Source organism: Xiphophorus couchianus, chromosome 24, assembly GCF_001444195.1.
Source record: "Xiphophorus couchianus chromosome 24, X_couchianus-1.0, whole genome shotgun sequence".
In the NCBI taxonomy this organism is placed as follows: Eukaryota; Metazoa; Chordata; class Actinopteri; order Cyprinodontiformes; family Poeciliidae; genus Xiphophorus; species Xiphophorus couchianus.
Window position 1 is genome coordinate 11,682,948 of NC_040251.1, and position 26,438 is coordinate 11,709,385.

At 36.5% G+C, this 26,438-nt stretch overlaps 1 protein-coding gene across 1 annotated transcript in view; it reads left to right on the forward strand.

The window, feature by feature from the left end:
- The window catches only part of dgkaa (diacylglycerol kinase, alpha a), a 34,682-nt gene that overhangs the window by 1,180 nt on the left and 7,064 nt on the right, over positions 1 to 26,438 (forward strand). Inside the window, exons 2-18 of the mRNA XM_028010221.1 lie at positions 13,313 to 13,416; positions 13,726 to 13,802; positions 15,683 to 15,809; positions 15,989 to 16,063; positions 16,138 to 16,187; positions 16,874 to 16,948; positions 19,540 to 19,656; positions 21,444 to 21,561; positions 21,703 to 21,791; positions 21,868 to 21,987; positions 23,104 to 23,202; positions 23,382 to 23,468; positions 24,619 to 24,692; positions 25,098 to 25,172; positions 25,758 to 25,843; positions 25,937 to 26,026; positions 26,116 to 26,276. Of these exons, the coding sequence (XP_027866022.1) occupies positions 13,341 to 13,416; positions 13,726 to 13,802; positions 15,683 to 15,809; positions 15,989 to 16,063; positions 16,138 to 16,187; positions 16,874 to 16,948; positions 19,540 to 19,656; positions 21,444 to 21,561; positions 21,703 to 21,791; positions 21,868 to 21,987; positions 23,104 to 23,202; positions 23,382 to 23,468; positions 24,619 to 24,692; positions 25,098 to 25,172; positions 25,758 to 25,843; positions 25,937 to 26,026; positions 26,116 to 26,276 (1,596 nt within the window). The 5' untranslated portion in view covers positions 13,313 to 13,340. The remainder of the gene's footprint in view (positions 1 to 13,312; positions 13,417 to 13,725; positions 13,803 to 15,682; positions 15,810 to 15,988; positions 16,064 to 16,137; positions 16,188 to 16,873; positions 16,949 to 19,539; positions 19,657 to 21,443; positions 21,562 to 21,702; positions 21,792 to 21,867; positions 21,988 to 23,103; positions 23,203 to 23,381; positions 23,469 to 24,618; positions 24,693 to 25,097; positions 25,173 to 25,757; positions 25,844 to 25,936; positions 26,027 to 26,115; positions 26,277 to 26,438) is intronic.

A 26,438-nucleotide genomic window follows, 5' to 3' on the forward strand; every position in this document is an offset into this window, starting at 1 on the left:
CTTCCTTTATTATGTCACCATACAGCTGGAATTATGTGTTGATTAATAATTAATTTGGCGTTCAGATTTTGTAAAGGGTTTATTGTGGCGGTAGCCCAGGGCTACAAATCATTTTTTGGGGGGGGAGCCTTAAAGATTGAATGACTTATTTTTCTACATTAATTCATGTATTGCAAATAGGTGATTTAATATTGTTGAGTGCCTAGACATACAATTGTGAAGTTATAACAGAACTCAAGAGAAGTTAAAATTTCAGTGACTGCACAATAAATCCATTAAACACATGATGAATTAAAATTAGCTCACTATTTTCCATTGTGGTGTTTAAGATTTTGCTTGCGGAAACGTCAAAATCTAATTTTACTTAAGGTTTTGGTCGTATGTGATATTTATTTTCTGTTGTTGTTTTATTTTGAATATTTAAAATATCTCCCAGTTACAGTGTTTAGTATTCTTCACAAAATAAAAGCTTTTTGATCGTTGAGAAGTTGAACTTGCATAATTATGCCATTATCCACATATTATTTGAAAATGGTCGCAAAACAACAATGTTATCGTTTATTTCAATAATATTTGGGACAATTTATCCTCCAGAAAAATGTCGTGACAGGGTTAGCTGCACAAACAGGCCCAGATTAGCTGTGAAAACTTTTGGGGTCGTTTATTTGCGTGGAAGAAGAAATTTCAGGAAAGACTTTTGGTCTGTTTTATTTTGTTTTCCATTAAGGATCTTTTTATGCAAAACATGGAGCCCTCTAGTAAGGGTGATATTGGAAATTGGTCCCATATCATCCAAAAAATAAGTATCGGATCGCCTCCAATACATAGTCGGAACCAAAAATGGTCCGCAACACTGAACCGCCATCTTGAAAGGCAAGGGCAACAAGAAGAAAATATACTGACACTCTTGACCAATGTGCAAGAGAATATCAACAAAATCTCTTTTTTCGGGATCGACCTGTATGAGACAGAAAATGTGGCTTGTTTACCGTTGTCATAGCAACTACATAGCAGATGTCATGACGGATAGTTACAGATACCTACCAAAATGGCGGTCAGCTACAGAGTTCCTGGAACTGTGACGTCACATGAATCACTCCCATTCCAGCAATTAGTCCGCCCCAGGATTTTGCTTGTTGTCTCTGTTTCAGTTATACCACTTGATCAATCCGTTTCTCGCATTTCACACTATAAAATAACTAATAAATGTGTGTATAAATCGTGCTGATATCGCATCGGGTCAATATCGGTATCGGCCAGAACTCAAAGTTTTACTATCGGATCTGTATCAGAAGTGTAAATGTTTCTACCCGCTGGTGTAGAAACTTGCATAATTATCAATATCAGGGCAGAAAATGTTAAAATATGTAATCATGTATTATTGGAAGACATTATTAATAATACATAAACATGAGGCAAAAAGCAGGTAAATATAAATGTTTTTACTTGTAACTTTATTTGCTGAAGTTGTTAGCGAGTGAATCGGTAAAAACAATCACCTGATCTCAGTCTCTATGCGTCACATACTGACCGTTCCGTGTTTCCATTGTTCTTCCAATCATTTCACCAAAGAGACTCTGTTTGCTATCACTGTTACTGGTGTATAATAAATAAATTAACAATGCTTTATCAGCCTGCAGCCCTGCAAGTCTTCTAATCCTCCTGGAGAAACCCTGAAATTACCTTAAATTGGACGAGTAAAGGGAATTTAAGGGGTTGGGCCCCAAACTGACTCCAGCCCAGGGCCTCATATTCTCCTAACTTCGGCCCTGTTCACAGAGTACCATGAGTGAAAAGGTTTTGCTTTATTATTATTTAATATACTGTTCCTTAATGTCACTCTTTAAAAACTGTTCTTGTGAAACTTTTGTTCTCTTTTGTTTTTGTTTTTTACCGATGCATTAGAGGAAAGCACATGATTCAATTTCTGATTAATTAAAAAAAACATTCAATGTTTCAGTTTCTGGTAGTGAATTCGTAGGCGAACCAGTTAAGACCACCTCAAAAAAAACAAACAAAAAAAAAGCGTCTGTGGTTGTATGACAGCATGTTACCTCTCAAGTCGGGTCAGGTTTGACTTTTTTTCTCTCTCTGTCTGAGAGCGGCTTGCCGTTCTACAAGGCTGCCTCCACAAAAAAACCTATTATATAAGTCACATTCAAGTCTGAACTCAGAGTGATGGGCAGTCCTCACTTTGAATCTGGGGGAGTGGGCGAAGCCTCGCCTACATTTTCCAAGAATCTGTGATTCATACTGCCGTGAATGTCGCTTCTCTCTTTTCTTTTTTTCTGTTTTGGTCTGATTTAGAGTCTTTTTATGTGACGTTCCACTATAACTGGTGTTTCTCCTGGGTTGAAGTTGTAATTTGCTTAACATTGAATTCCTCAGATAACACCAAGCAGAAACAGACAAGGGGAAGCCTTGTTTTAATAGATTATGCTTAGCTCTGACTACGCAGTATTGAAATACTTTCCTGTAAGTATTTGAATTATTACAAAACAGACATTTATATATGCAGCTCTGGTAAAAATGAAGAGCCCACCGCACTGAGCTACGATGAAAACCTCCTGGTTATTCCTCCATATTGATTCCTGAACTCTTCCTGAGTTAAAACATTGGTATTGTTGTTTCTAAATGAATATGAACTTGTTTTCTTGCATTATTTGAGGTCTGAAAGCACTGCATCTTTTTCGTTATTCTGACCATTTCTCCTTTTAATTTTTTGCTTGGAATTTCACAAGCATCTTGTCGGTAGTTTATAGAATAAAAGAACAATGTCAATTTTACTCAAACATAAACCTATAAAAAGTACAATCAGAGAAACTGATCATTTTAAGTGTGTGTGAGATTCTCATTGTACAACAAAAATGCATAATATGATGCAACTTCTTTTAAGTGAAAGTAATTGCGATAAAAAATAATATTGTTGTTTTGAGTCCATTTTCAGTTAATATGATATTAATGGCCTAATAATGCAAGAGAACATAATCAAAGATCAACCAGCTTTAAATTATAATGAGCATTTAACACAGGAACTGGAAGACATGTTAAATATTCAAAGTAAATACATAAAACACAACAAAAACAAGGAATACAATGAATTATGAAGTTCTACTGAGACCAAAGCACCAGACTGAGGAGTTTTGGTCATCTGGTTTTTACGGTGGCCGACAGGTGCAAATGCGCAGCAAAAGAGAAAACATGCAAACAAACAAAAAACACGCGCATAAATTAAATGCGGCAAGCAAAAAGCGAATAAAATGCAGCAAACAAAAAGAGAGACGCAAACAAAAAAGAAGACACCCCCGAATGAAATGCAGCAAACAAAAAGTGAGACGCAAACAAAAAAGAAGACACCCCCGAATGAAATGCAGCAAACAAAAAGTGAGACGCAAACAAAAAAGAAAACACCCCCGAATGAAATGCAGCAAACAAAAAGTGTTGAAAACGGAAGTGCTCCAGACCACTAGGGGGAGTCAAAGAAAATAGTATTCATTTCTATGGGACCAGATGCAAGATTCAGAGAAAGAAATTTGAAAGAAAGTAAAGGTACGTATAACTATATTTCTTTTCAGAAATATAGTTATACGTACTATATAACTATATTTAGTACGTATAAATACTATACGTACTTATATTATAAAAAGATACGCCGTCTTTTATAATATTATAGAATAACAGAATAATTTATGGGTAGCGTGATAGACTTTGTGTCAGTCATACCGTTCTGGGCTCGGTCTCGATTTTCTTTGACTCCCCCTAGTGGTCTGGAGCACTTCCGTTTTCAACACTTTTTGTTTGCTGCATTTCATTCGGGGGTGTTTTCTTTTTTGTTTGCTGCATTTCATTCGGGGGTGTCTTCTTTTTTTGTTTGCGTCTCTCTTTTTGTTTGCTGCATTTCATTCGGGGGTGTTTTCTTTTTTGTTTGCTGCATTTTGTTCGCTTTTTGCTTGCCGCATTTAATTTGTGCGCGTGTTTTTTTTTTGTTTGCATGTTTTCTCTTTTGCTGCGCATTTGCACCTGTCGGCCACCGTAGGTTTTTGGTAGAAAGAGAGAAATCAAGCTAAATCAAGCAAATGGAAATTATTGAGCTTGTCGATTAATCGATTTATTGCAAAATGCTTAACTGATTTGTTAAAAACCACAAACTGATTAATCACCCCGACAGCTTTTGAAAGCACTCTGGAAAAAATAAGAGACCACTTAAAATGATCATTTTCTCTGATTTTACTTTTTATAGGTTTGAGTAAAATGAACATTGTTCTTTTATTCAATGAACCACTGACAACATGTCTCCAAATTTCTAAGCCAAAATTTAGATGCAGCGCTTTCAGACCTCAAATACTGGGAAGAAAACAAGTTGATATTCATTTAGAAACAACAATACTAATGTTTTAACTCAGGAAGAGTTCAGCGATCAAAAATAACCAGGAGGTTTTTAATGGGATTCAGTGCAGTGGGCTTTTAATTTTTCCAGAGCCGTGTGTCTTCCTGCTCTGCAAAGTGACCCTCTGAGCTAACGGACCTTTTATAGTAAAGGAGTTTTCCCGCGTTGGTGCAGGCAGTGAGTCACAGTAGGATCTGCGTGTTGAATGCAGTTTAGCGTCTATTTTTGAAGGCCTGCCTGTGTCGGGGCAGGTTGCGTAGTTGCAGGGGGAAGACTCAGAGCTAACCCCTGGCTGCCTCCCCTCCGCCCCGCAGAACCTCCTACCTGTTAGTCACCCATGGCTGTGCTTTGACGGAGAGCAGCTGATGGAGGGAAACTCTTTCCATAGCAACCATGCATGTCGGTCCTTCCCCTTTATCAATCTGATGCAATCTGCGCTCACTTCACTGGAGAGAACTGTTACAGTTTCAGGACAAAAACAAAAGCCCAACACTATTTGTATTTGACTGCGTTTTTTTTTTCTTTTCTTTCTTTTTTTTTGTTCAGAAAACCCAAAACAGTGTTTTCCAACCACAGGATGATGACAAAGTTGGTGGCTTACACTCTGCAAGATCTGCAAAACAGCAGATTTCCTTCACAAAAGTCGTGGGCGTTGTGAGAGATTGCGCAAACATTCAACCCCTACTGGAAAAAAGGTCGTCCCCAAGAGAAGGGAGCCGTTTCTTTTTTCCCTTTAATAAGCACTGTGCCTCAGGGTTTCCCAGCTCAGGGTTCAGGTTTTCACACCGTAATATCTGCTATTTAAGGAAACCCTGGTGAGAACACGTGACCTGCTGTTGTGATTTGCACCGTTTACGTGGAGCAACAATTTGTTTAAACACAAATCACATCGCAAGCTGCGTGACAATGAATGGGTTCACTCTTTGCCAGCATCTAGATCCCTAACATCTACGCAAGAGAAACGTTTCCACATAAATGTTTCTATAAAGAAACATAAACAGTTCCCTCATAAAGCACCTGACATTTGACTATCAGTCCAACAGCGTGACGTTACCAAGAGCAAACAGTCCGTATTTAGTCTTTCTCAAGCTGTTGAAATACTTAGCTCACCTCCGTTTACGCATTCAGTTGTTTTCAGACAAGCAGCTCTGAATATATTACGCTATTCATTTCTCCTCATACATGGGTCGGTTCTTCCTGTTCTCCATGCTCTGGCTGGTCCTGATGCCCCCCCAGCATGCAAATCATTATCTAATCAGGAAGAGAGGAATTAGATTACTCAGATAGGATCGAGATCATGTTGAAGTCGACAAAAATGATGATGGTGCTCGGTTGGTAAGGAGACAAAATGCAGCTGAAACAAGATATTTGCAGACGCTATAAAAAGATGCAACCTTTTTTCTCTTCCCATCTGATAAGAGCTGAAACCTCTCCCTGTTTCAGACAGGATTATTTATATTTCCTGAATGACATGTCTTTAAAACTCATTCAGAAGTTCACAAATCCCCTTATTGGGGGAATTTAGTAATCGATTAAGAGTATGCAGAATCAAAAAAGGCCATTTGTTGAAATGACAACGTACCCAGAGCATTAATTAAACCAAAACTATAAAAGAATATACACATTTTTATAGATTTTGCTTTAAGGATTAAAGAAAAATCTTTGTAATTCAGAAGTATCACAGTTTTAGATTCACCTGGTTACTCTGCAAAAACACGAAATATTATCAGGTATTTTTGTTTAGTTTCCAGTGAAAACATCTTATTACACTTTAAATAAGACAAAAATAACTCAGATTTTTAAGCAAGATATGAGAGCTTGTTTTAAGTCAATCATTCTTGAATATTGATAAAAAAGCAGATTATTACACTTATAACATGTAAAAAATGTCTTATTCGAAGTAAAATGATCTGCTAGTGCAATTAGTACTTTAAAAATATATATATATTAAGGAATAATTTACTCAAAACAAACTTTTATATGTTGGTAAAAGTTAGTTTTGTCTTAGTTCAAGTGTACTGAGGTATTTGGACTAGAAACTAGAGAAGATTACTTGGTAAGATTTTTGTTTTTTTAGTGTAAGTTAAAAATCTCTTTTGTTATTCAATTAAAAATCAGTTAGTGCAAAAATAAGGTATCTACAAATGATCAAGTATTTACAAAAAGAATTATATATTGTTGAATTTTACCCAATAATGTTTATTTTCATATTTTAAAAAGTAGCTTGATTATTTGATTATTAATAATAAAATATGCAGAGTGCGCTCATTTTTTTAATCAATCGATTAATAATCAAAAGAATAATTAATTATAAAACAGCTGTTAGTTACACACCTGTAGATGTTTGTTAGTATCAGCACACAGGTGTGACATCATGGAAAATATAAACAGGCAGCAGATCATGAAGAGATTTCCAAAAGTCTGTTTCATCTTGGAGGAACAATTTCCAGATGCCGGAAGGTGTTTTGTTCATGTGTTTAAACAAATATGTGCTGCCATAAACACCAGGGATGGATGTGTTTTGATGCGTTGTGTGTTTATCAGCCCTGCAATAACAGCAAATACGTTTCTGAAAATGCTGGCAGGAGCTAAAGTATCTGGGCTGAAATATCAAACAAACAAAATCAGAGCTTGGAAATTAAATCAGGGACAAAAAATCTTTAGTATTTCAGGATTTTTTCTTGATCTGATTTAAAAATGTATCCAAAATAACCAGCGTTACATCTGGAGGAGGAAAGAAAAAGCTACAGAGCACAATGGAAATGATGAAGCAACTAAGGCTGAAACGATTAATCAGATTAATCAAATTAATCGTGATGAATCAAATAATCATCAACTATTACAAGTAATTGATTAATCATTAACTGGAGTAGATAGTCTAAAAAAAGGGCCATTTGCTGAATGAACAGTAATTAAGAGAAAAAAGTATATAAATCTTGCATTTAATATGAAAAAACTTATTTTTTGGTAAATATGTTCCACCCAGAACTCATCAAGTGACAGATTTAGTTTCTCTTGATTCAACTTCTGTAAAAAAAAACAAAACAAAACTCCTGTAAGGTGTTCTTTCTATTCATTTATTAATTGAAAAAATATTCAACACTAGACTGATGTCACATGTTGATGTTAGAAGTATTTGTTTTGCTGCAGGTTCATCCTTTGCTACAAATAATCAAAGGAATGTTATGTTATTGAATTCTAGAGTAAAATCTGTATTTTCTTATTTAAAAAAGGAATAAAAGTAATTATTTGCATTTTTTATGTATTTCTAATATTGTATAAGATAAGCTTAAGTGGATAAATAAACATCATTTATTTTTACCCAAATAATCAATAGAATAATGGATTACTAAAATAATAGTTGGAGCCTAAAAATATCAGCCAGATAGAAAATCGGCCAAAATTTCAGCAAACTTTTGTGAAATTTAAATCCAAAATATTTGACCATTGTTCAGTTTAAATGGGAATATTCTTGCTTTTAGCAAATAGAAATACTTTTGCCAAGCAGAACCGAGCTAAAAATGGAAAAGTTCTGTTTATTTATTGTTAGAAATGTACAAAAATAGAAAGTTTTGTGTCTGTATTTATACCGATTATGTAAATATCTGGTTTCAGCTGCAGATTAAAGTGCTGCTCTTGACGAACACAGGACAGGAAGATCATTCAGACGTTTCTAAAATAAGAGGCTCCTATTTTTAGTTAATCTATGAGTCAGTTTTCGACGGCGGAGTCTGTAAGCAGTCAGAGTCTCTGATCTGATTTTCACGATTCCTTCACGTGTCGCTGTCAACACCCGACCCGGCCCACCGCATGAGCAGAGATGCTAGGCAACGCCGCTGACCTTTTGGGGGAATTAAGAGAGGACAGTGTGAACCTCTCAGAGTAAGATGGATCCGGATCACATGCATGGAGTGCATGGTATCCCACATTATTTCAGGGTCTTTCTCAGTGCATTCTTTGTCCTCTGAGAAGTCTGATTGTCGAGCAGCCGCCACTGATTCGTGCACCAGCTGCTGCTGAATGTGTGATAAAACCTGGGGACAAAAGTCTGAACGAAAGCTTCAGGGTGGACTTTTCATCAGCCTGGACTGAAAAACATTGTGCACTTTGCTTTCAGTTTGCATCTGTGATGTAGACTGGGTTGATGTGTGGAAAGATTAAACAATGAATACAAAAGGTTTGTTTTCATTTTGGGAGGGACTGTTGGTAAAAAGGGTTTGCCATGTTTAATTTATTAACAGTCTCGTTGTTTTCTGTGACTTTACTGATCGCCTTCAGATAAACAGGCTGAGTAAACTTAACATAGATTTAAGTGTTTTTAGGTCAGCTGTAGAGTTTATGACTGGTCTTTAATCTTTATCAGTATTTAGTTTAATGCAAGCATTATCAATACCTGGGATGTAGGGCTGGGTGATAAATCAATTTTACTGATCAGTTGAATTTTTCAGTGCAAAAACACAAAATCTAACTAAGTATTTTGGTCTAGTTTCTAGTTTAAATATCTTAGTATACTTTAACTAACTTATACGTTAAAACTGAAGTCAATAGCAACTTGAAATTGATTTTTAAAAAAAGAAGCACTAGTTTCAATGGCAGATTATTCCACTTATAGCATGGGAAAATGTCTTGTCATAAGTGAAATAATCTGCCATTATTTACTTTTCGATTATGAATTATTTACTTAAAACAAGCTCATCTACTTGTAAGTTAGTTTTGTTTCATTTCAAACTAGACTAACTTGGAGAGATTTTGTGTTTTTGAAGATTTTATTTTAATTTTTGGAAAGTCAGGATTTAAAAAAAATAAATCCACTACTTGGGTTTCCATAGTTCACAGTGACGTCAGCACGTCCTGGGCCGCCATCTTGTTTGACAAGAATATTTTACAACATCTATTTATTTGGATGTTGAATACACGTCGACTCTACAACAAAGAATCTGAATGGATCTATGTAGCAATAATAATATTACTCAAGTAAAAGAAAAAGGTACAATTCAGTAAAACTACTCTTATAAGTACCTTTTCCCCCCAAAAGAGTACTACCCACTTTTGAACATAGACAACAACACCAGTAGCCTACAGGCTAACTGTTAACAAGCTTATGGTCTGTATTGACAAAAGTGGGACTAAAGTGTGAACGAAAGCTTGTAGGCTGGGATTGACAAATCCCAAGTATTGATTATTAGCTAGCCTTGGTATTAGCTAGTCATCTTTCAGCTAACATTACCTGCATCCAACAACATTACTCAACTCAGGCTGGTAGTTTGGGGGGGAAACTGTAAAAAGTGTGTTACGTTTTGCTGGTTTGCTGCCATGATTCTAACGCAAACCTGGCTAGCTCTGCACAGCAGCAGCAGGTCTCCTTCTCTACCTGCACAGGTGTACAGCGATAGCGTCTTAGCGCTCATGTTGCGTTTAAAGACGGCTCGGAAAAAAGGTTACGACGTGTTAACAACTGATTAAACGGTTTTAACTACTGAAAAAAGTGACAGAAGGCACAGATATGGGAAGCGCGGAAGCCCCTACTGCACAGGTGTCAAACTCCAGTCCTCAAGGGCCGGTGTCCTGCAGTTTTTAGATGTGCCACAGGTACAAACCGCTGGAATGAAATGGCTTAATTACCTCCTCCTTGTGTAGATCAGTTCTCCAGAGCCTTGCTAATGACCTAATTATTCTATTCAGGTGGTGCAGCAGAGGCACATCTAAACGTTGCAGGACACCGACCCTGCAGGACTGGAGTTTGACACCTCTGCCCTACTGTATCAAATCGGTATAGGAATAACAGGAGTTGTCCACTTTAAGGTAAAAACAACAAACAGCTTCCAGTCCAGGGAGGGTAAGATCCGCCCGCGCCCGCCCATGCTTGGGATAGGTTAACTGATAAGAAAACACTTTTTTTTTACTATGTCAGCATCAAATTTTTATGAGTATTTAGTGTCTCGGGCTGCATTTGCTTCCTGCCCCATCAGCTGCATTGCGTGACGTCGGTACTACGTCATCTGCATAACAGCAATTGCTCATTTAAGCTGACAGTCAACCATAATTCAGCTTCACAGCAACAACATCTACCTTTGTGGTTAGAAATGACCCACGAACAAATGAAAGGCGCGCAGCGCAGGAAGGAAACGAGTCTGTTTGACGGTGTGTTTTATTTCACTTCAACTCAAAGTTGTGTCTGTTTCACTTAAAATGTTCAATTTCCTCCTAAAGCACGTTTTAGACTATTACCTCCTTCATTTCCTACGAGCTGAGGAAGGCATCAGTCGATTAGAGAAGCATGCTACCTCTAATGACAGACCTGATGGAAAGATCACATTCTTTCAGTAACATAATTGTGTTTTAACCCCATTATGTATTCCATCAGTTCTGTAATCTGTTTTTATGTTTCTTCTATGACAACAGCATGAAACAGGATGTTGTTACCTGTCCATTAATTCGTTTCCTCTCCCCTTAATCATTAATGAGGTGAATGTTTTATTGCCTTTATGAAGTTTCCTTCCATTAGGCCCCTAAAGCTGGTGAAAGCTTCCATCCAGGCCCTCGAAAACAACCTGAGGTCAAGTCATGCTGCAGTCTTTTGCTCCTTCGCTGTGTCATATTCAAATGTTCACCCTCAGCTTTGTGTGACATTTAAGTTTCCTCCTTTTCAAACACAAGGGGAGGCCCCTCCACTACCCAGGCTGGGTTTTGTAGCCTGAGACTAATATGTCATTGTTTATCACCTAATTCTTGCAGACCACACCACTGCTTGACACTTGCTAAGTGTCTGGCTTTTGATGTTCTCTGAAAGCTGATTTAGGCCAGAGAACGCATGAAACACATTTTGGGTGCAGACAATCCCCAGAGAGAAAGTATCCTGGGTATCGTTCGGCTGAAATCGTTTCTGCCTGACCCAGTTTCAGATGGCTAGCTGCGTGTTTTCATGGCGTGGGGTCTAGCAGAGACACTTTACAGGCATCAGCATGCAAATTATGCTGAGTTTTCTTTTGCGAGGCTCCAAAATATGTGGAAAAATAAAGACGGCACACTGCAAAAACACAAAATCTTACCATGTATTTTTAGATTGATTTTGTGTGAAAATACAGAAATAAGAAAATAAACTTAAAAGTGATTTTTCATTAAGAAAATATGAGCTTGTTTTAAGTCAATAATTCCTTAATATTAGTAAATAGTAAGGAAGATTATTTAACTTATAACATGGAATAAATGTTTTGTTATTAGTGAAATAATCTCCCAGTGGAACTAGAACTTTTGATCAATATTAATGAATTATTGACTTAAAACAAGCTCATATTTCTTGCTGAAAAATTACTTTTATTAATGATTTATTGACTTTGTGAAACTTTTACAGCTGTGGATAATTTTTAGTGCTTTGCGCCTCTAGATACTGAAACTTTTTTAGCAGAAATGTTCAATGTCAATCATTTTGGCATCTTTGAACATAACCTCTGAAGTCTCGCCTCTGATTGGATTTACATTTGGACTTTGACTGGGACATTCTACCACATCTATAAGCTTAAATCTTTTGAAAGTCTGCCAGGTTTTCTCCATTTGATTATGTATTTAATATTTCTCTGGAAAATTTTCAAAGTTTGGGATTGTTTTTTTTATTTTATTCTCTGTCTTGATGTTGTTTGTTCCCTAATATTCTAACAAACATCAGAGACCTTCACACAACAGCTGGAAATATTACTCTTTACTTACAGGAAGACTTTTTAAAGTAGTTGGTTTAATTAGATTTTATTTAGGGGTATCAGAGTAAAGGAGGCTGAATATTAATGTAGGGCTGCAGCTCACAATTGTTTTACATATCAATTATTCTGAAAGTTAATCAATTAATTGTGTAAAAAATTGATTATTTTATAAAAATAAAATGCTAATTAATAATTAATTCCATTTTAAAGAAAGAAAATAAACATTTTGTTATCTAAAATTCAGTGACAGCGTTCCTTTGGTGATCTGTAGCAAAGGATGCAACTACAAAAATATTTTAACGTCAATATTTGAAAAGTTCAGGCTTGACTTTACATCGATGCAGTGTAGTGATAATCTGTTAACTATTTTTTGGATTAACAGATTACTAGCAAAAGGAGCTTAAGAGGAGATATTTTTTAGTTTTTACAGAATTTTAAATGGTGGAGCTAAAATTGCCACTTGAGGCCTGCTGGTAGAACATTTTAAATGTTTTTGTAACTTTAATGCAAAATGTTTGTATTTGTACAGTTTTGACTTAATTGCTGCTCTAAATTTGTTGTTCTTTCAATAATTGCATTTTGGGTTAACAATTAATCGGTTGCTAGATTGATTGACCATCATTTCAATAATCAATTCATCTGATTAATTGTTTCAATTCTATGACCTTTTTGTCCAGATTTTTATTGGTAAAATATTTTTGGCTTGCTTACTTACTGTTGTTCTCCCAATAATTGCACTTTTGAGTCTGTACTCTAGTTACTATTAGATCATTTAGATTAGTTGATGATAATTTCAATAATCAATTCATCATGATTAACCTGACTAATCGATTCAGCTATTTTCCTAATTTTTATTTGTAAAAGCTTTTCAGAACCATTTATTCTCCTCTGTTTTATTTCTACTTGTCAGAAAAGCTGCACTAATTTTGCAGTTGCTATCTGACAAAACGTGGAAATGTTTTTGTTTTTACAATTCTACCGTATTAACAATGCAATAATTACGCATCATAAAACATATTTCTGTTTGCGTAAACCTCTGTTAATCCCTGCAAAGTTTGGATGCGAGTTCTGTGTCAGGCTCTGGATGTTTCTGCATTGCGAGATGAGGAAGATGCTATCTCTTGCTTGCAGCCATGCTTTTATGTTTTACAAAGAAGCAGTCTGCCGTTCACCCACCTTCTCTTTTCTCTCCGTCTACATCTCACTGTTTCTCTCGCCTGTGTGTACACAGGCAGGCAGTTAGTGCAGAAGCAGGCATCATGTCCACCCCCACAAACCCAGAGGTGAAGGAACTGAACCCTGTCGACTTTATCCAGCTTCAGCAGTATATTGAATGTGAGTACAGACAGACAGGCATGCAGGCGTCTTCTGCAGCGCTCAACATCCCCTCCCCGCACACACTTCCACCCACACACACTCATTTACCCTCGCTCATGGTTGCTCATATCTAGAGGCAGCAGTAGTTTAACACTTTTTAAAAAAAAAATGCAACTAAAATATACACTTGCATTCTACTTTGAACGCTTCTTGATGTATTATTTAAATAAACGGCCGCAGAGGGATGGCGCTTGCACGAGTAATTACAGAAGTGCACATGTGCAGCTAGCTGCAGCCCTGGTGTGACCTCTGTGTTCCTGCTTGCAGACTGCAGCTTGAAGGTGAAAGACGTGCTGAGGGAATTTGATAAAGACGGCCGGCTGGCCCAGCACCGACATGGAGAGGTGAGGAGGCAGCGAGGGGACGGCGCGTCCCGCCGCGCTCGCACTGGACTCACTCATGCTGATGCTGCAAGAGGAACAAAATGATCGCAGCTGTTTGGTGTGAAACGGCGCTATGATTCATGTATCTTGTCAGTTATTAATAATCCCGAGCTGCTTAATTAGGATTCCAACCTATCGATCATGTCGTTAAGCTGTTGCAGCCGAGCGGCGCTGCAAAATGTAAATTGCCTCCTTAGATTTGCCCACGCAGCAAGGCCCCGTTAAACACTGAGCACGGTTTTTCTCATGCTGTGCAAGCACAAGCGACAAAAAAATTCTATAAATAACGTACATTAATGGTTTTTACTGCCAATTAATCTGCAAAAGGAGTCACTCCTGTGGAATTACATTCAGCTTTATAAGGAAATTAATTAAAATGTGGGTTTTACAATAACAGTAATCAGTAAGTACTGTATGTGTTAAAGATGAAGTAGGTAACATTGTCTTAGCGCTGTCAATCATGCTTGTGTGCACCTTTGCCACCCCTCCACAGAGGCTATAACAAAGGCTCACATGAATGCTAAGGCTACATAGCATTAGCATTCATGATGACGGCAGATAAACGGTTTTCCTGAAATGATAGGTTGTTTCTCTGCAATTAGCACATTTAGTAGTGTGTTCACAAGGTTGATTGACAGCGCTAAGACCCTCCTCCTGTCTCCGATTGATTATTCTTGACTGGTAGCGTTGTATTTCTTCAGACAGCAGTAGTAGCTATCTGTCTCATACAGTTACAACATAGTGACAATCTTAGCAAATATTTAAAAAACACTTTTTAAATAAAAGGTACCCACTCCATCTGTAAGGAAAACAGAATAATGAAAAGATTTATTAGACATGGAGAGAGTGCTCCTTTCTTTTTTCTTCTCTTTCCTTTGCTTTTTGTGCCTTGATGGAGCTTTAAGTATTACTGGGGCATCCCTGCAGGGCACCAGCTGGGAAAAGGGAAAAAATATTAACGTGAAATGGATTTGTGGTTCACCATCATCAGGGGAATTCGGCTCGTTTGCCCTGCAGCATCAACTCATGTGATTCCAGCCCATCTGTCATTTCAAGCAGATGGACTCAAATCTGGAATCAGCAGCTACTTTTATTTTTTATTTTTTTCATGTCATCGTAACATAAAAACATTGCAGCCTCTTAAGTTATTATGAGACATTTTTATTTGCAGAAGTATTCACATACCCCGACCATTTCCAGATTTTATGTTCAGTTTATTTTTATGGGACATGCTAAGAAAAAGCAATGCATTATGGCAAGCAAGGACAGAACATTTTAGCCCTGAACATACCATCCACACAGTGAAATGCGGTGCTGGTAGCATGATGCTGTGGGAATACTTTAAGTATATTCACTTGTCATAATGATTCAGTAAAAGTCTAGAGTTGAAAACTTTAACCATGGTGGAAAAACCCCCCAAAAGAGCGAGCACATATGCATGCCACACTTTTCAGATTTTTGTTTTTTTAAAAATAATATATTTTTTTGGTTCTACTCAACAATTATGCGCTGCCGCTTGTTGGATCCCAACAAAATACTTGTGGAAAATGTGGAAGAGTTGAAGGATGCAAATACTTTTGTGTGCATTGTAGCGCCTGAGGCTTCTGAAAGCCTCTTAACGTAAACCGCAAACCGCATTTCTGGGCTCTTATTCTGATACATTAGCAAGAAATTGCAGTAATTTGTGACAATCTTCCTCCTTTATTTTTCACAAGAGTCGAGTTTGAAAAAAGGGGAAGTTATCAGCCCAAACACATGAAGACAGCTGAGCGTTTTTACTTTGCACGTCTGTGAACCACTAAAACTCAAAACGCACCTCTCTCTCGCTTCCTTCGCCCCAGTGCATCAACGAGGAAGGCTTTCGGCAGTTTCTAAAGACCTACTTAGAAGTGGACTTCCCTCCGGATCTCTGCCAGCGGCTTTTCCGCTCCTTCCAAAACTCTGAACCCACCCAGGAAGACGACACCAGTGAGATTATTTTTACACTGTGCATTCAAGCAGCTCATTGCCTGCACTTTACAGCAGGCTCTTATCAATTTACGTTATGGCCTATTTGGCACAGAGTCATTCATCACTGGACTGTTTGTGCAGATATGGTAACCAGAGCATTTATAGCCCCTCTCTCCTTCCTCCCATCTCCCCTGTAGAGGAGGTGTTCCTCAAGGATGTGTCGTGTTACTTTTCTCTGCTGGAAGACGGCCAACCCAGGGACAAACTGGAGTGTAAGTTACTAGCTTCTGCTCTAATCAGAACCGGCCGGCTGGTACTTCCACTTTTATTTCCTTTCTCTCTTCAGTTGCTTTCAGGCTTTATGACAGAGATGGCAACGGAGTCCTTGACAGCTCTGTAAGTTGCTGCATAAATTATTTACAGTCATAAAACCATTAGGATTATTTTAGTGATCCATTATTCTGATGATTAATCAATTAATCGGTTTTAAAACGGGCCCATTCTGCTGATTTTTCATTTAAACATTTGTTCCTTTTTTTGCGCAACATCAGATACAATAATAGATGCACATAAACAAATAGTTCAATTCCTTTTTTCAAATAAGAAAAAAAAGCATTTTGTTGTCTAAAATGCAATAACGTAGCATTAAACTGCAAAAACACAAAATCTAACCAAGTATTTTTAGTCTAATTTCTAGTGCAAATATCTTAGTATACTTGTATACGCCATTTCTCTTGGTGTAACATCAACACAGATAATCTGTTGATTATCTTTGGCTAATAAATTAATAACTGGATAGCAAAACTAGGCAACTAAAGGAGTTCTGGGTAGAATATATATATATATATATATATATATATATATATATATTACAGTTTTGACTTTATAACTTCTCTAATTGTGTTGTTCTTTTAGCAAAGTAGATTTTTTTTGAGTTTCTGATTAAAGATTAATTGATTATTACATTAGTTGTTGATTATTTCAGTAATTGATTAGTCACGATTAATCATTTCAGCTCTAAGAAATATAATGTAATCCTAACAGTTCTGAACGACCTTTCCCTCTCTCTTTTTTTTTTACAGGAAGTAGATCGAATTATTGCTCAAATGATGCATGCAGCAGAATATCTCGATTGGGACGTGTCCGAACTCGAACCGGTGAGTCCCAGAATCCCCTGGTTTAACATGAAAACGCCCCAGTCACGCACGTTCAGCAATAAACTAATTCAGAACGGTTGATACATTACCTAATTTATAAAAAATATAAAATGCCCTACTTAAAAAGTCATTTTAGGAGAGAAATGTGGAAAATGATCCTCCCCCATTCAGATTCTGGTTCTTTAACTTAAATGCTAACCTGAATTGATACAAAAATGAGTTTTATTGAAGTAACTAATCTATCTGAACCAACCTGACCTCATGTGAAAAAATAATTACCCCTTAAACTTACCTGCTGTCAAGCCCAGAATTATTTATTCTCCTGGCAGATTTAGATTTAAAATTTGTTTTATTCAACCAGGATGTTTGTTTCTGATAGGAATTTAAACTCAAAAATAACACAAGGCAAAAGAAGCGTCAATTTAGAAAAATAATTGCATCTCTTATTTTCATTTTCTTAGAAATATCATGTCATTATTGGCATTGCAACAGTCGAACTCGTCCTCCTGTTGCTGATCAGTTTTGTTCTCGTTTCCACTCATTTTTTTTAGGATTCACATTTGAGAATCTTTAATTTCCTTTATTGATTATCTATAACAGGAATGCCCAAACGTCTTGTTAGAAGGACCAAAATTGTTGAAATAATTTCCCTAAAATCAAATGAATAAAGCAAACTAATTTGTATTTACTTCTTTTGCACCTTTGCTATACTAAATTAAAGGCATCTCGTTTTTAGTTTGTTTTAAACAAATTTATTTTCAACAATAAGAACAGGATTTGGGTCACTTTCTTTCAAAACACTTGCTATTTTTACCTAAATTTAATAAAAAATAAAAGCTGATTTGAGTGCATCAAGGTCGACTTATCAGTTAAAAGTCTCTGAATAAACGTGGTTCTGTCTTTTGTTAAAGCTTGGTTATAAAAAGACAAATACTTTGTGTTGTGCTTAACATTTTCCATGGTAAGAAAACTATGTTGACAACAATTTTACTGTGATTACAAATAAAATAGTTGGGGGCCTCAAAAAAATCAGTCCAAGGACCACAAATGGTCCCCGGACCACACTTTGGACACCACTGTTCTATAAGATTCGAGTCAGGACTTTAACTGGGCCGCTCCATAAGTTCCTTTACATATAAATTTTACCTCCAACCTAAATCTACCAGGGTGTGAATAACTTTGGGTGTTTTTGTGATAACTGAGTTTTTTGTGTCACTGTGAGACGTTTTGTCGAGTTGTTTTAATTCAGCCATATTGGAAACTTTTTGACCCCTTTGAGGTTACAGCATCTCGGTCGCATTTAGCTCCGAACTTTGACTAGGTCAAACCAAAACCTTCATCTTGAGCCATTTAGATACAGACTTTGTTTTGTGCGGCTCATTGGAATCTCAAAGGCTAAGAAATGGTTTTGAAACGTTTCCAAAGTGATGGGTATAAATTAATCCTTACATCTTTTGGCCTGCTTCATGTTGTCAGTCAGGTTCTAATTGAATCTGGCGGCAATTAGTGAGATTACACTGCAAAAATACAAAATCTTACCAAGTAAGAGTAAAAGTAAAATGTCTGCTAATATCTCACTTGAAATAAGAAAAATATAACTTAAAAGTAACTTTTCAGCAGCTTGTTTTAATACAATAATTTCTTAACATTGATGAAAAAATACTAGTTATACTGGAAGATTATTTCAGTTATAACTTGGGGGAAAATGTCTTGTAAGTGAAATAATCTGTCAGTAGAACTACATTTTTTTAAAATCAATATTAAGAAATAATTGATTTAAAACAAGCTCTTATATATTTCTGAAAAGTTACTTGTAAGAATGTTTTGTCTTATTTTAAATATACTAATATATTTGCACTTACATGTAGACTGAAATTACTTGGCAAGAGTTTGTATTTTTGCAGTGTAGACTAAAGGAATTTAGTTAATCACATTTAAATTATGATTTGATAGATATTGATGATTTGAAGATATTGGGTGTTTTTTTCACTTAATGCACTGTAAAAACACCAAATCTTACCAAGTAACTTTAGTTGAGGTTTTAGCGCAAATATTTTAGGACACTTGAAATAAGACGAAACTAACTTACAAATAACTAGTAAGATGAAGAAGTTTGTTTTAAGTCAATAATTCCTTAATATTGATGAAAAATTATTAGTCCCATTGGCATTTTATTTAATTTGTAGCAAAGCATTTTTTCTATTTTATAAGTGAAATAATCTGCCAATGGAACTAGTACGTTTCCATCCATATTAAGGAATGGAAAGTTATTTGTAAGTTGGTTTTGCATTAGAAACTAGACCAAAATATTTGGTAAGATTTTATATTTTTGCACCATTTACACCAAAGGAATTTAATTCATCACATTTAATTCATAATTTAATGAGAGATCAGGTTTGTTTGGGTATTTGTTGTCACTTTAACAAATAAAATCATCACCTGAAAACTGCAATTTGTATTTATTTTTGGTTAAAATATTAAAATGTGTCAGATGAATCCTCTAAGTGTGAGAAAACATACAGACGAAGCCTGTAACCGTTGTAATAAAGCGTTTCTCACAGCAGAGTAGCGACTGACTCTCGTCTCATCAGGTGCTGAAGGACATGATGACGGCGATAGACGCCGACAGCAGCGGCACGGTGTCTCTGGACGAGTGGGTGGAAGGAGGCATGAACAACGTTCCCCTCCTCGTCTTGCTGGGTCTGAAGGTGGTTTTAATTGCGTCTTGTGTTTGTGTGGTTTTCAGCTCAGACATGTTTGATTTTTGTTTTTCTGGAGCCGTGGCCTTGCAGTGCGGCTCGTCTGTCCTTCCTCCTCTTCCTCTTCCTCCCTGTCTCTCTCTAAGGGCCTTTGTGCCGACTCAGAGTTGCAGGGTGTGGTAATGTCATCCCCCTCTGCCCCATCATAACGCCGCGGTGTTTTTCCACTTACTCTGCTCCATTATTACAAACGTTTACAGCTGCATTTAACTATAGGAAACATTAACAAAGTCAGGAAGATGAGAACGTTTGAATGCTTCTCTTCGCCCAGCAACGGATCCGATTTCTGCGTGTTTGCTCGCTGCATCATTGTAAAACCACAAGCTCGACTCTGCCCATCGGTTTGGTCTCTAAGACAATGTGAGGGACTTCCCCACTGGCTATTTCTAGCTGTGGACATTTGAAGCCTGGGGTGCTTAAATTCAGCCCCCTCACAGTCGCTGTGAGCTGTCCAGTGTCGGGCTCCTGCTGTGGATGATTGACGGATGCATTATGTCATAAAAAAAAAGAAGCACTTCAGCAGATAATCTGCACAAAAGCAAAGAACCATAATCCACATATGTTAAACTATTTCATTGTTTTTGTTGTGACACCAATTGATTATGTTCTGCGTTTGGTTTTTGTTTGGAATCTATCAATTTTTATGTATACCTCCTTGTTTGTTTGTTTGTTTATTTTTTATTGCTGTTATTCATTTTCTTGTCCGGTTAATTATTTTGTAGCTCGATACCCTTTTTTTTGCTTTTTATATTTGTTGCATATTCAATAATTGGTGAATAAAATAGGAAGTAAAAAAGCACTGGTTGCTTTTTGGAAATATTGGATCCAGTTGTGTAATTTTGCAAACAAAAAGATTCCAGTTAGTATTTAATCTGAATGATGTGCAGTATTGTATTGGGGGAATAGTTTTAATAAAGCAAAATAAGTTAATAACGTGAAAAATAACTAGATTTATGAAAGACAATTCATTTATTTTATTTATGCAGCAACAAATTACAGAAAAATTACATATTAAGGCTTGAAAAACGGATCCAATTCCAATTGTAATCTAATTCGAATTCCAATTGTAATCTAAAGTTTCAGATTAGGGTTGGGGGATAAATCAATTTTATCGATTAATCACATTTTTGGTTACAACAGAATATTTGGACCAAGTCAAGATTTTTAATTTATTAAAAAATCTAAAATGAAGTCATAATATTACAAAAATAAAGTTGTAATATTAGGAGAATAAAGTAATTTTATGATAACTTCTGAGCCAAAAATTGCCCAAAATTAAAATGATGGTCATTGAGAGCATTTTGTAAAGTTTGTTATATTATTATAGTAGCAGGACATTAAAATTATCACCATTTTAAAGAAAGATCTACACAAACTGAGCTGCTCACGTTAGATCCTGATAACGATTGAAGCTTTTTGTAAATTAAAAAAAACTACATTTTTTCTCGTAAATTGAAGATGTTTTTCTGTTAAAATCTTATCTTTTTTCTGCCAATATTATGATTCTGTTCTCATAAATCCTCACTGAAGATCTCATGGATGATTGAAAAACACAACAAGAATAAAAATCCGATATGGTATGAAAAAAATCTGAGATTTTATTTTTATTGCTCCGCCCTAATCCAGATTAAACTGAAAGAATTGTTTTGATCCTAAATTGGGATCATAATAAATAACTTGCTATCTTTAATTGTTTTTGCTTTCATAACCTCTGATGTTCTTCCATCTCTGATCAGATGACCCAAAAAGACGGGCAGCACCTTTGGAGGATGAAAAACTTCAACAAGCCCGTTTACTGCAACGTGTGTCAAAGCATGCTGCTGGGTTTGAGGAAACAGGGGCTCTGCTGCACCTGTGAGTACCGCACCTCTCCACAGGGGGGCGACAATCCAGTGGCACTTATCAGAAATCATCATGTCAGATTTGAGAATATTACTATTCTTTTTAATATGACACATGCTGACTGGAGGTTGGATTTTGTGTCACATTTTTCAGGCTGCAAATACACAGTTCACGGGCGTTGCGCTAACAAGAACCCAGCTCCGTGCGCCAGGACGTACGTGAAGTCAAAGAAAGAAACAGGGGTACGCCGGGTTCTCCACATAAATCTACACAGTAAAACAAAGTCCAAACTGGATCTGTCTGCTTCCCGCTTTACAGGTTCCAGTGCATGACTGGGTGAGTGGGAACTGTGACTCTAGAAAATGTGACCGATGCCAAAAGAAGATCAAGAGCCTCCAAGGTTTAACAGGGAAACACTGCGTTTGGTGCCACACGATGGTAAGGACTCATATTTCTCCCTTTGGGGCTCAATTTTTACAATGTTGGAAATCTAAATTATTCTTCCTCCACTTGCAAAATTTGCAGTTATTCAAGTGTTTCAGTTAACAAATAAAACTCATATTACATGGAGGAGGGCTTCCTGGTACAACAACGCTGTGTAAAGACTAACACTGATTAAAGGTGACCTATTATGTTTCCTTGAACAGGTTAGGATAACAAAACAAAACATGTTCATTACATTTTTTGCACAAAGGTTTTCTTAAGATTTTGGGAAATGAACTGTTTTAGGGCCTCCTGTCACTTTAAATCCTAATAGTCTGCTACTAGCCGCGCCTCCCAACTCAACTTTTACACTCGCACGAGTGAAATATGCAACTTTACATTATTGAAAAGCAATAGTAGAGCCTCCTGCACAACCAACATGAATGCAGCAAAAGTCAACAACAAAATGTTTGTCTTTTCCAGCAGCCATTGTACAGTGCATACAGCGGTAAAACCAGCTCACCAAACATCCTGGAACTCAGCTTGGGTTGCTAGGCAACGGGCTGGGCTATGGTTGCTAGGTGAGGGGCTGTCCCTGCTGATTTGTGACCTTACATTCAGGACGTTTATGAAACGGCTCATTTTCCAGGCTCCGACAAACATTAATTTGTTACCAAAAAACATCTGGGTGTTTTTTTTTAAAGCCATTTTTAGAAGTAGCAGAGACTCAAATGGAAGTACAAAAACATGCATAATGTTAATTTTGCATAACAGATCCCTGTTTAAAAATTAATTTTTACCATTTGAAACTAAATCACAGAGGAAATGACTAATCGGATAAAAAGAGAAACTCTTTTAACATACATACAGATTACCTGACTCACACGTACAAAAGAAGAATGATTAAGACTCACCAGTTTGGGAAAGACATATGCAATAAAACCAGTTTATTTTGTGTTTATATTTTAGTAAAGCATATCTGAAGAGTGAGATTTTGGATTTCTGTGTTTTCACAGCATGAACGTCCAGCGACTCCACAAATGCAGAGAGAAATAATTCAAAAGCTGAAGCTGCATTGTGTCAGTCACGACCATAGTGAGGTTTGGCGTAACGCCTGTTTGTTTTTCCCAGCGTCACGATGAATGTGCAGCCCTGGAGCCAACAGAGTGTACCTGTGGGACGCTCAGAGACCACATCCTGCCTCCATGGGCCATATATCCTGTTATAAAGGTACACAGCTCTCCTCAGGCACATCTTCAGCACATGTACAATGCAAAATGCACCTACCACTCCAACGCAGAACATTACGTCAGTAAATACAGCCTGTGTTGCTTTTTAATACTGTGGATGTTGATAACTGAAGTGTTATAAAAGTTTATTTTGTTTATTTACACATTTTCTCACTAAAGGAGAGACCAAACAATGTGAAAAATGGCTGCTCAGCGTCGACGGATGACGGCGACTTCAACATTACTCCTGACGGACAAGTGCTGCAGGTGATTTTTCTGAAATGATGAAAATCCTCTGCTGCATGAATTCACTGTGGGGAATGGGATATTTAGAGGTTTACCTGCATTTACACTGAAATTAAATTATGTGCGGGTGTAGACAGTTTGCAGAGTTGGGTATTCATTTACTTAAGTAACGTTTTTAAAAAATGTAGTATTTTTACTACGATGTACTTTTTACTAGTAGCCGAGTGATTATATTTTGAAGTATTTCTACTTTTACTTGAGTAAAATTTCTGGATTTTCTACCAACTGAATGAAAAACAAGAATGTTTTAACCAAAAATTCACCAGTCACAGACACACACCTGCAGTTTTGGTTAAAGTTTGATAAGTTTTTTTATTGAAAAAAAAAACTGATTTGGAAAAAAATTATTTTGCCTAATTTAGTTATTTTTCTGAATTATTCTCATGTTGGTCCTTAAACTTCCAAAATTTCCACTTAACTATATTTTGGTTCGTCATATTTTGTATTTTTAAAATATCAAATAATTCATAATTTGATCAGCTACGCAGTACTTGAGTAGATTTTTTTTTTTTTACCAAATAAATTTTTACTTTTGAGTAATTCCTGGGATGGCTACATTTTACTTTTACTTGAGTAAAAATATCTTGAAATAGTTCTACCTGAGTAATATTTTGGGATACTCTGTTCGCCTCTACCAATTGGTAGCAGTGGATTTTATTTTGCAGTATCAGACTAAAGGTGCCACATCACCAGTGCAGTTCAGACTCTGATTTTGTAAAAAAAATATTATTTACATTTGTGCTCGACTTCCTATTGATAAATCATGTGACAAAATGGGAGTTCCTGTTTAGAGTTGCTTTGAAACCATAATAAATGCAACATTTATCAATATATTTGATGTGTATTGATGATTTTGATGACCACACTCAACAAAATGTAACTCGCTTCTCAATTGTTGTGTGAATTTAGTTTTTTCAATTACTTTATTTTATTTTGTTTCTGGTGAGAAACACTTTGAACTCCATTGTTGCTGGAATGTGCTACACAAATAAACTTGATTGATTGATAAGTACAAGTTCTAGCACTGTTGCTAGGCAAATAACAGTCAGTGTAGTAACTTTATCAAATGTTTATCACATTGTAGTAACTTTATCAAATGTTTATCACACAGATCAGCCCTGTGCCAAACACTCATCCTCTTCTGGTGTTTGTGAATCCTAAAAGTGGTGGCAAGCAGGGAGAGAGGTGAGCACCACAAATGTATGCACTGCAAAAGCACAAAATATTATTTGATCTAGTTTCTAATGCAAATATCACAGTGAACTTGAAATAAGACTAACTTTCAAGTAAGTTTTTAGCAAGATGTAGGAGCTTGTTTTAAGTCAACAATTCCTTAATATTAATGAACGAGTACGAGTTTCACTGGCAGATTATTTCACTTATAAAATGTGTGAAATAATCTGCTGGTGAATCTAGTCGTTTTTAATCAATATTAATGAATTATTGACTTAAAACAAGCTCTTATATCTTGATGAAAATTTACTTGCGAATTAGTTTTGTCTTATTTCACAAACACTTGGAGAGAGTTTGTGTTTAATGAAGTAGATTTCCGAATGAGCACGTTGTTGAACTTGTTTCCATATATTTCAGAGTCCTGAGTAAATTTCAGTATTTACTGAATCCGAGGCAGGTTTACAACCTTTCCAGTGGCGGCCCTGGAGCGGGGTGAGTTACTCCAGCCTGCAGTGGTGTCTGCCGTCAGGCCCTGATGTTGTCGTTCACAGAGTTCGGTAGTAAATAGCAACTTTTACTTTAGCAACCTTTTGGAAAAATGTTTTAGTATGCTGTACGTTTTACTTGAGTAATTTTATTATGAGGTGTTTGCTACTCTTACATAAAATGTCTGGATACTTTACCCAATTTGAGTAACTTCATTGAATGAAAAACGTGTTTTAACAAATAATAAAGACACACCTGCAGTTCTTGTTAAGGTTTCATAAGTTTTGTATTAACAGAAAATTATTTGGAGAAATTTCTCCTTGGCTGGATTTAGTTATTTTTGTGAATTATTGTCATTTTGGTCATTTCCACATAACTTCACTTTTGATCCATCTGATGATGTAATTTTAATTAGTTAATCAGTATTTCCATACCCTTTTTGCCAAATACTTTTTTACTCTTACTTGAGTAATTTCTCCACTTTTTACTTTTACTTGACTAAATATGTTGAAGTATTGCTCCTCCTACTTTAGTACAATTCTTTGCTTCTCTGCTGGACTCTGATAATTCACATTATCATCTGGATTTCAGATTGAGTTTCTTCAGAAACCTGCAGGATTACAGAATCCTGGTTTGTGGTGGAGACGGCACAGTCGGATGGATTTTAGATGCGATAGGTGAGTCAATCTTTGCAAAAAAAGAAACACTCATAAAGACTGTCTTCATGCACTTTCTATATTCAGCTTTTCTTGTTAAATTCTTGCAACCAGACAAAGCCAATCTGCTGATGCGGCCTCCTGTTGCAGTGCTTCCTCTGGGCACAGGAAATGACCTTGCGCGATGTCTACGTTGGGGTGGAGGTGAGAACGAGTTTGTACTTCACAAAAAGATGTAACGTTTGTTCTCGTTATGTAGCGATCGGTGTCTACCTCTTCCTCTGTTTTGGTAGGGTACGACGGCGAAGATCTGGGTCGTATTCTTAGAGACATTGAGAACAGCTCCCTGGTTCAGATGGACCGCTGGAGTGTGCAAGTTATACCGGACGAGGTTCAGGAGAAGGGGGATCCAGTGCCATATGAAATCATCAACAATTACTTCTCAATTGGAGTTGTGAGTAAATTGTCTAGATTTTTTTAGGTGCTAGGATGGGATGCTAAAATAGCATTGAGCACTGAATTTTTGAGTAACAAAATTATTTATTTACCCCAAATTATTCATTTACAAAACAAAACACATGAATCTGTTTAGCATGCAAAAACTATGCAGTAGATT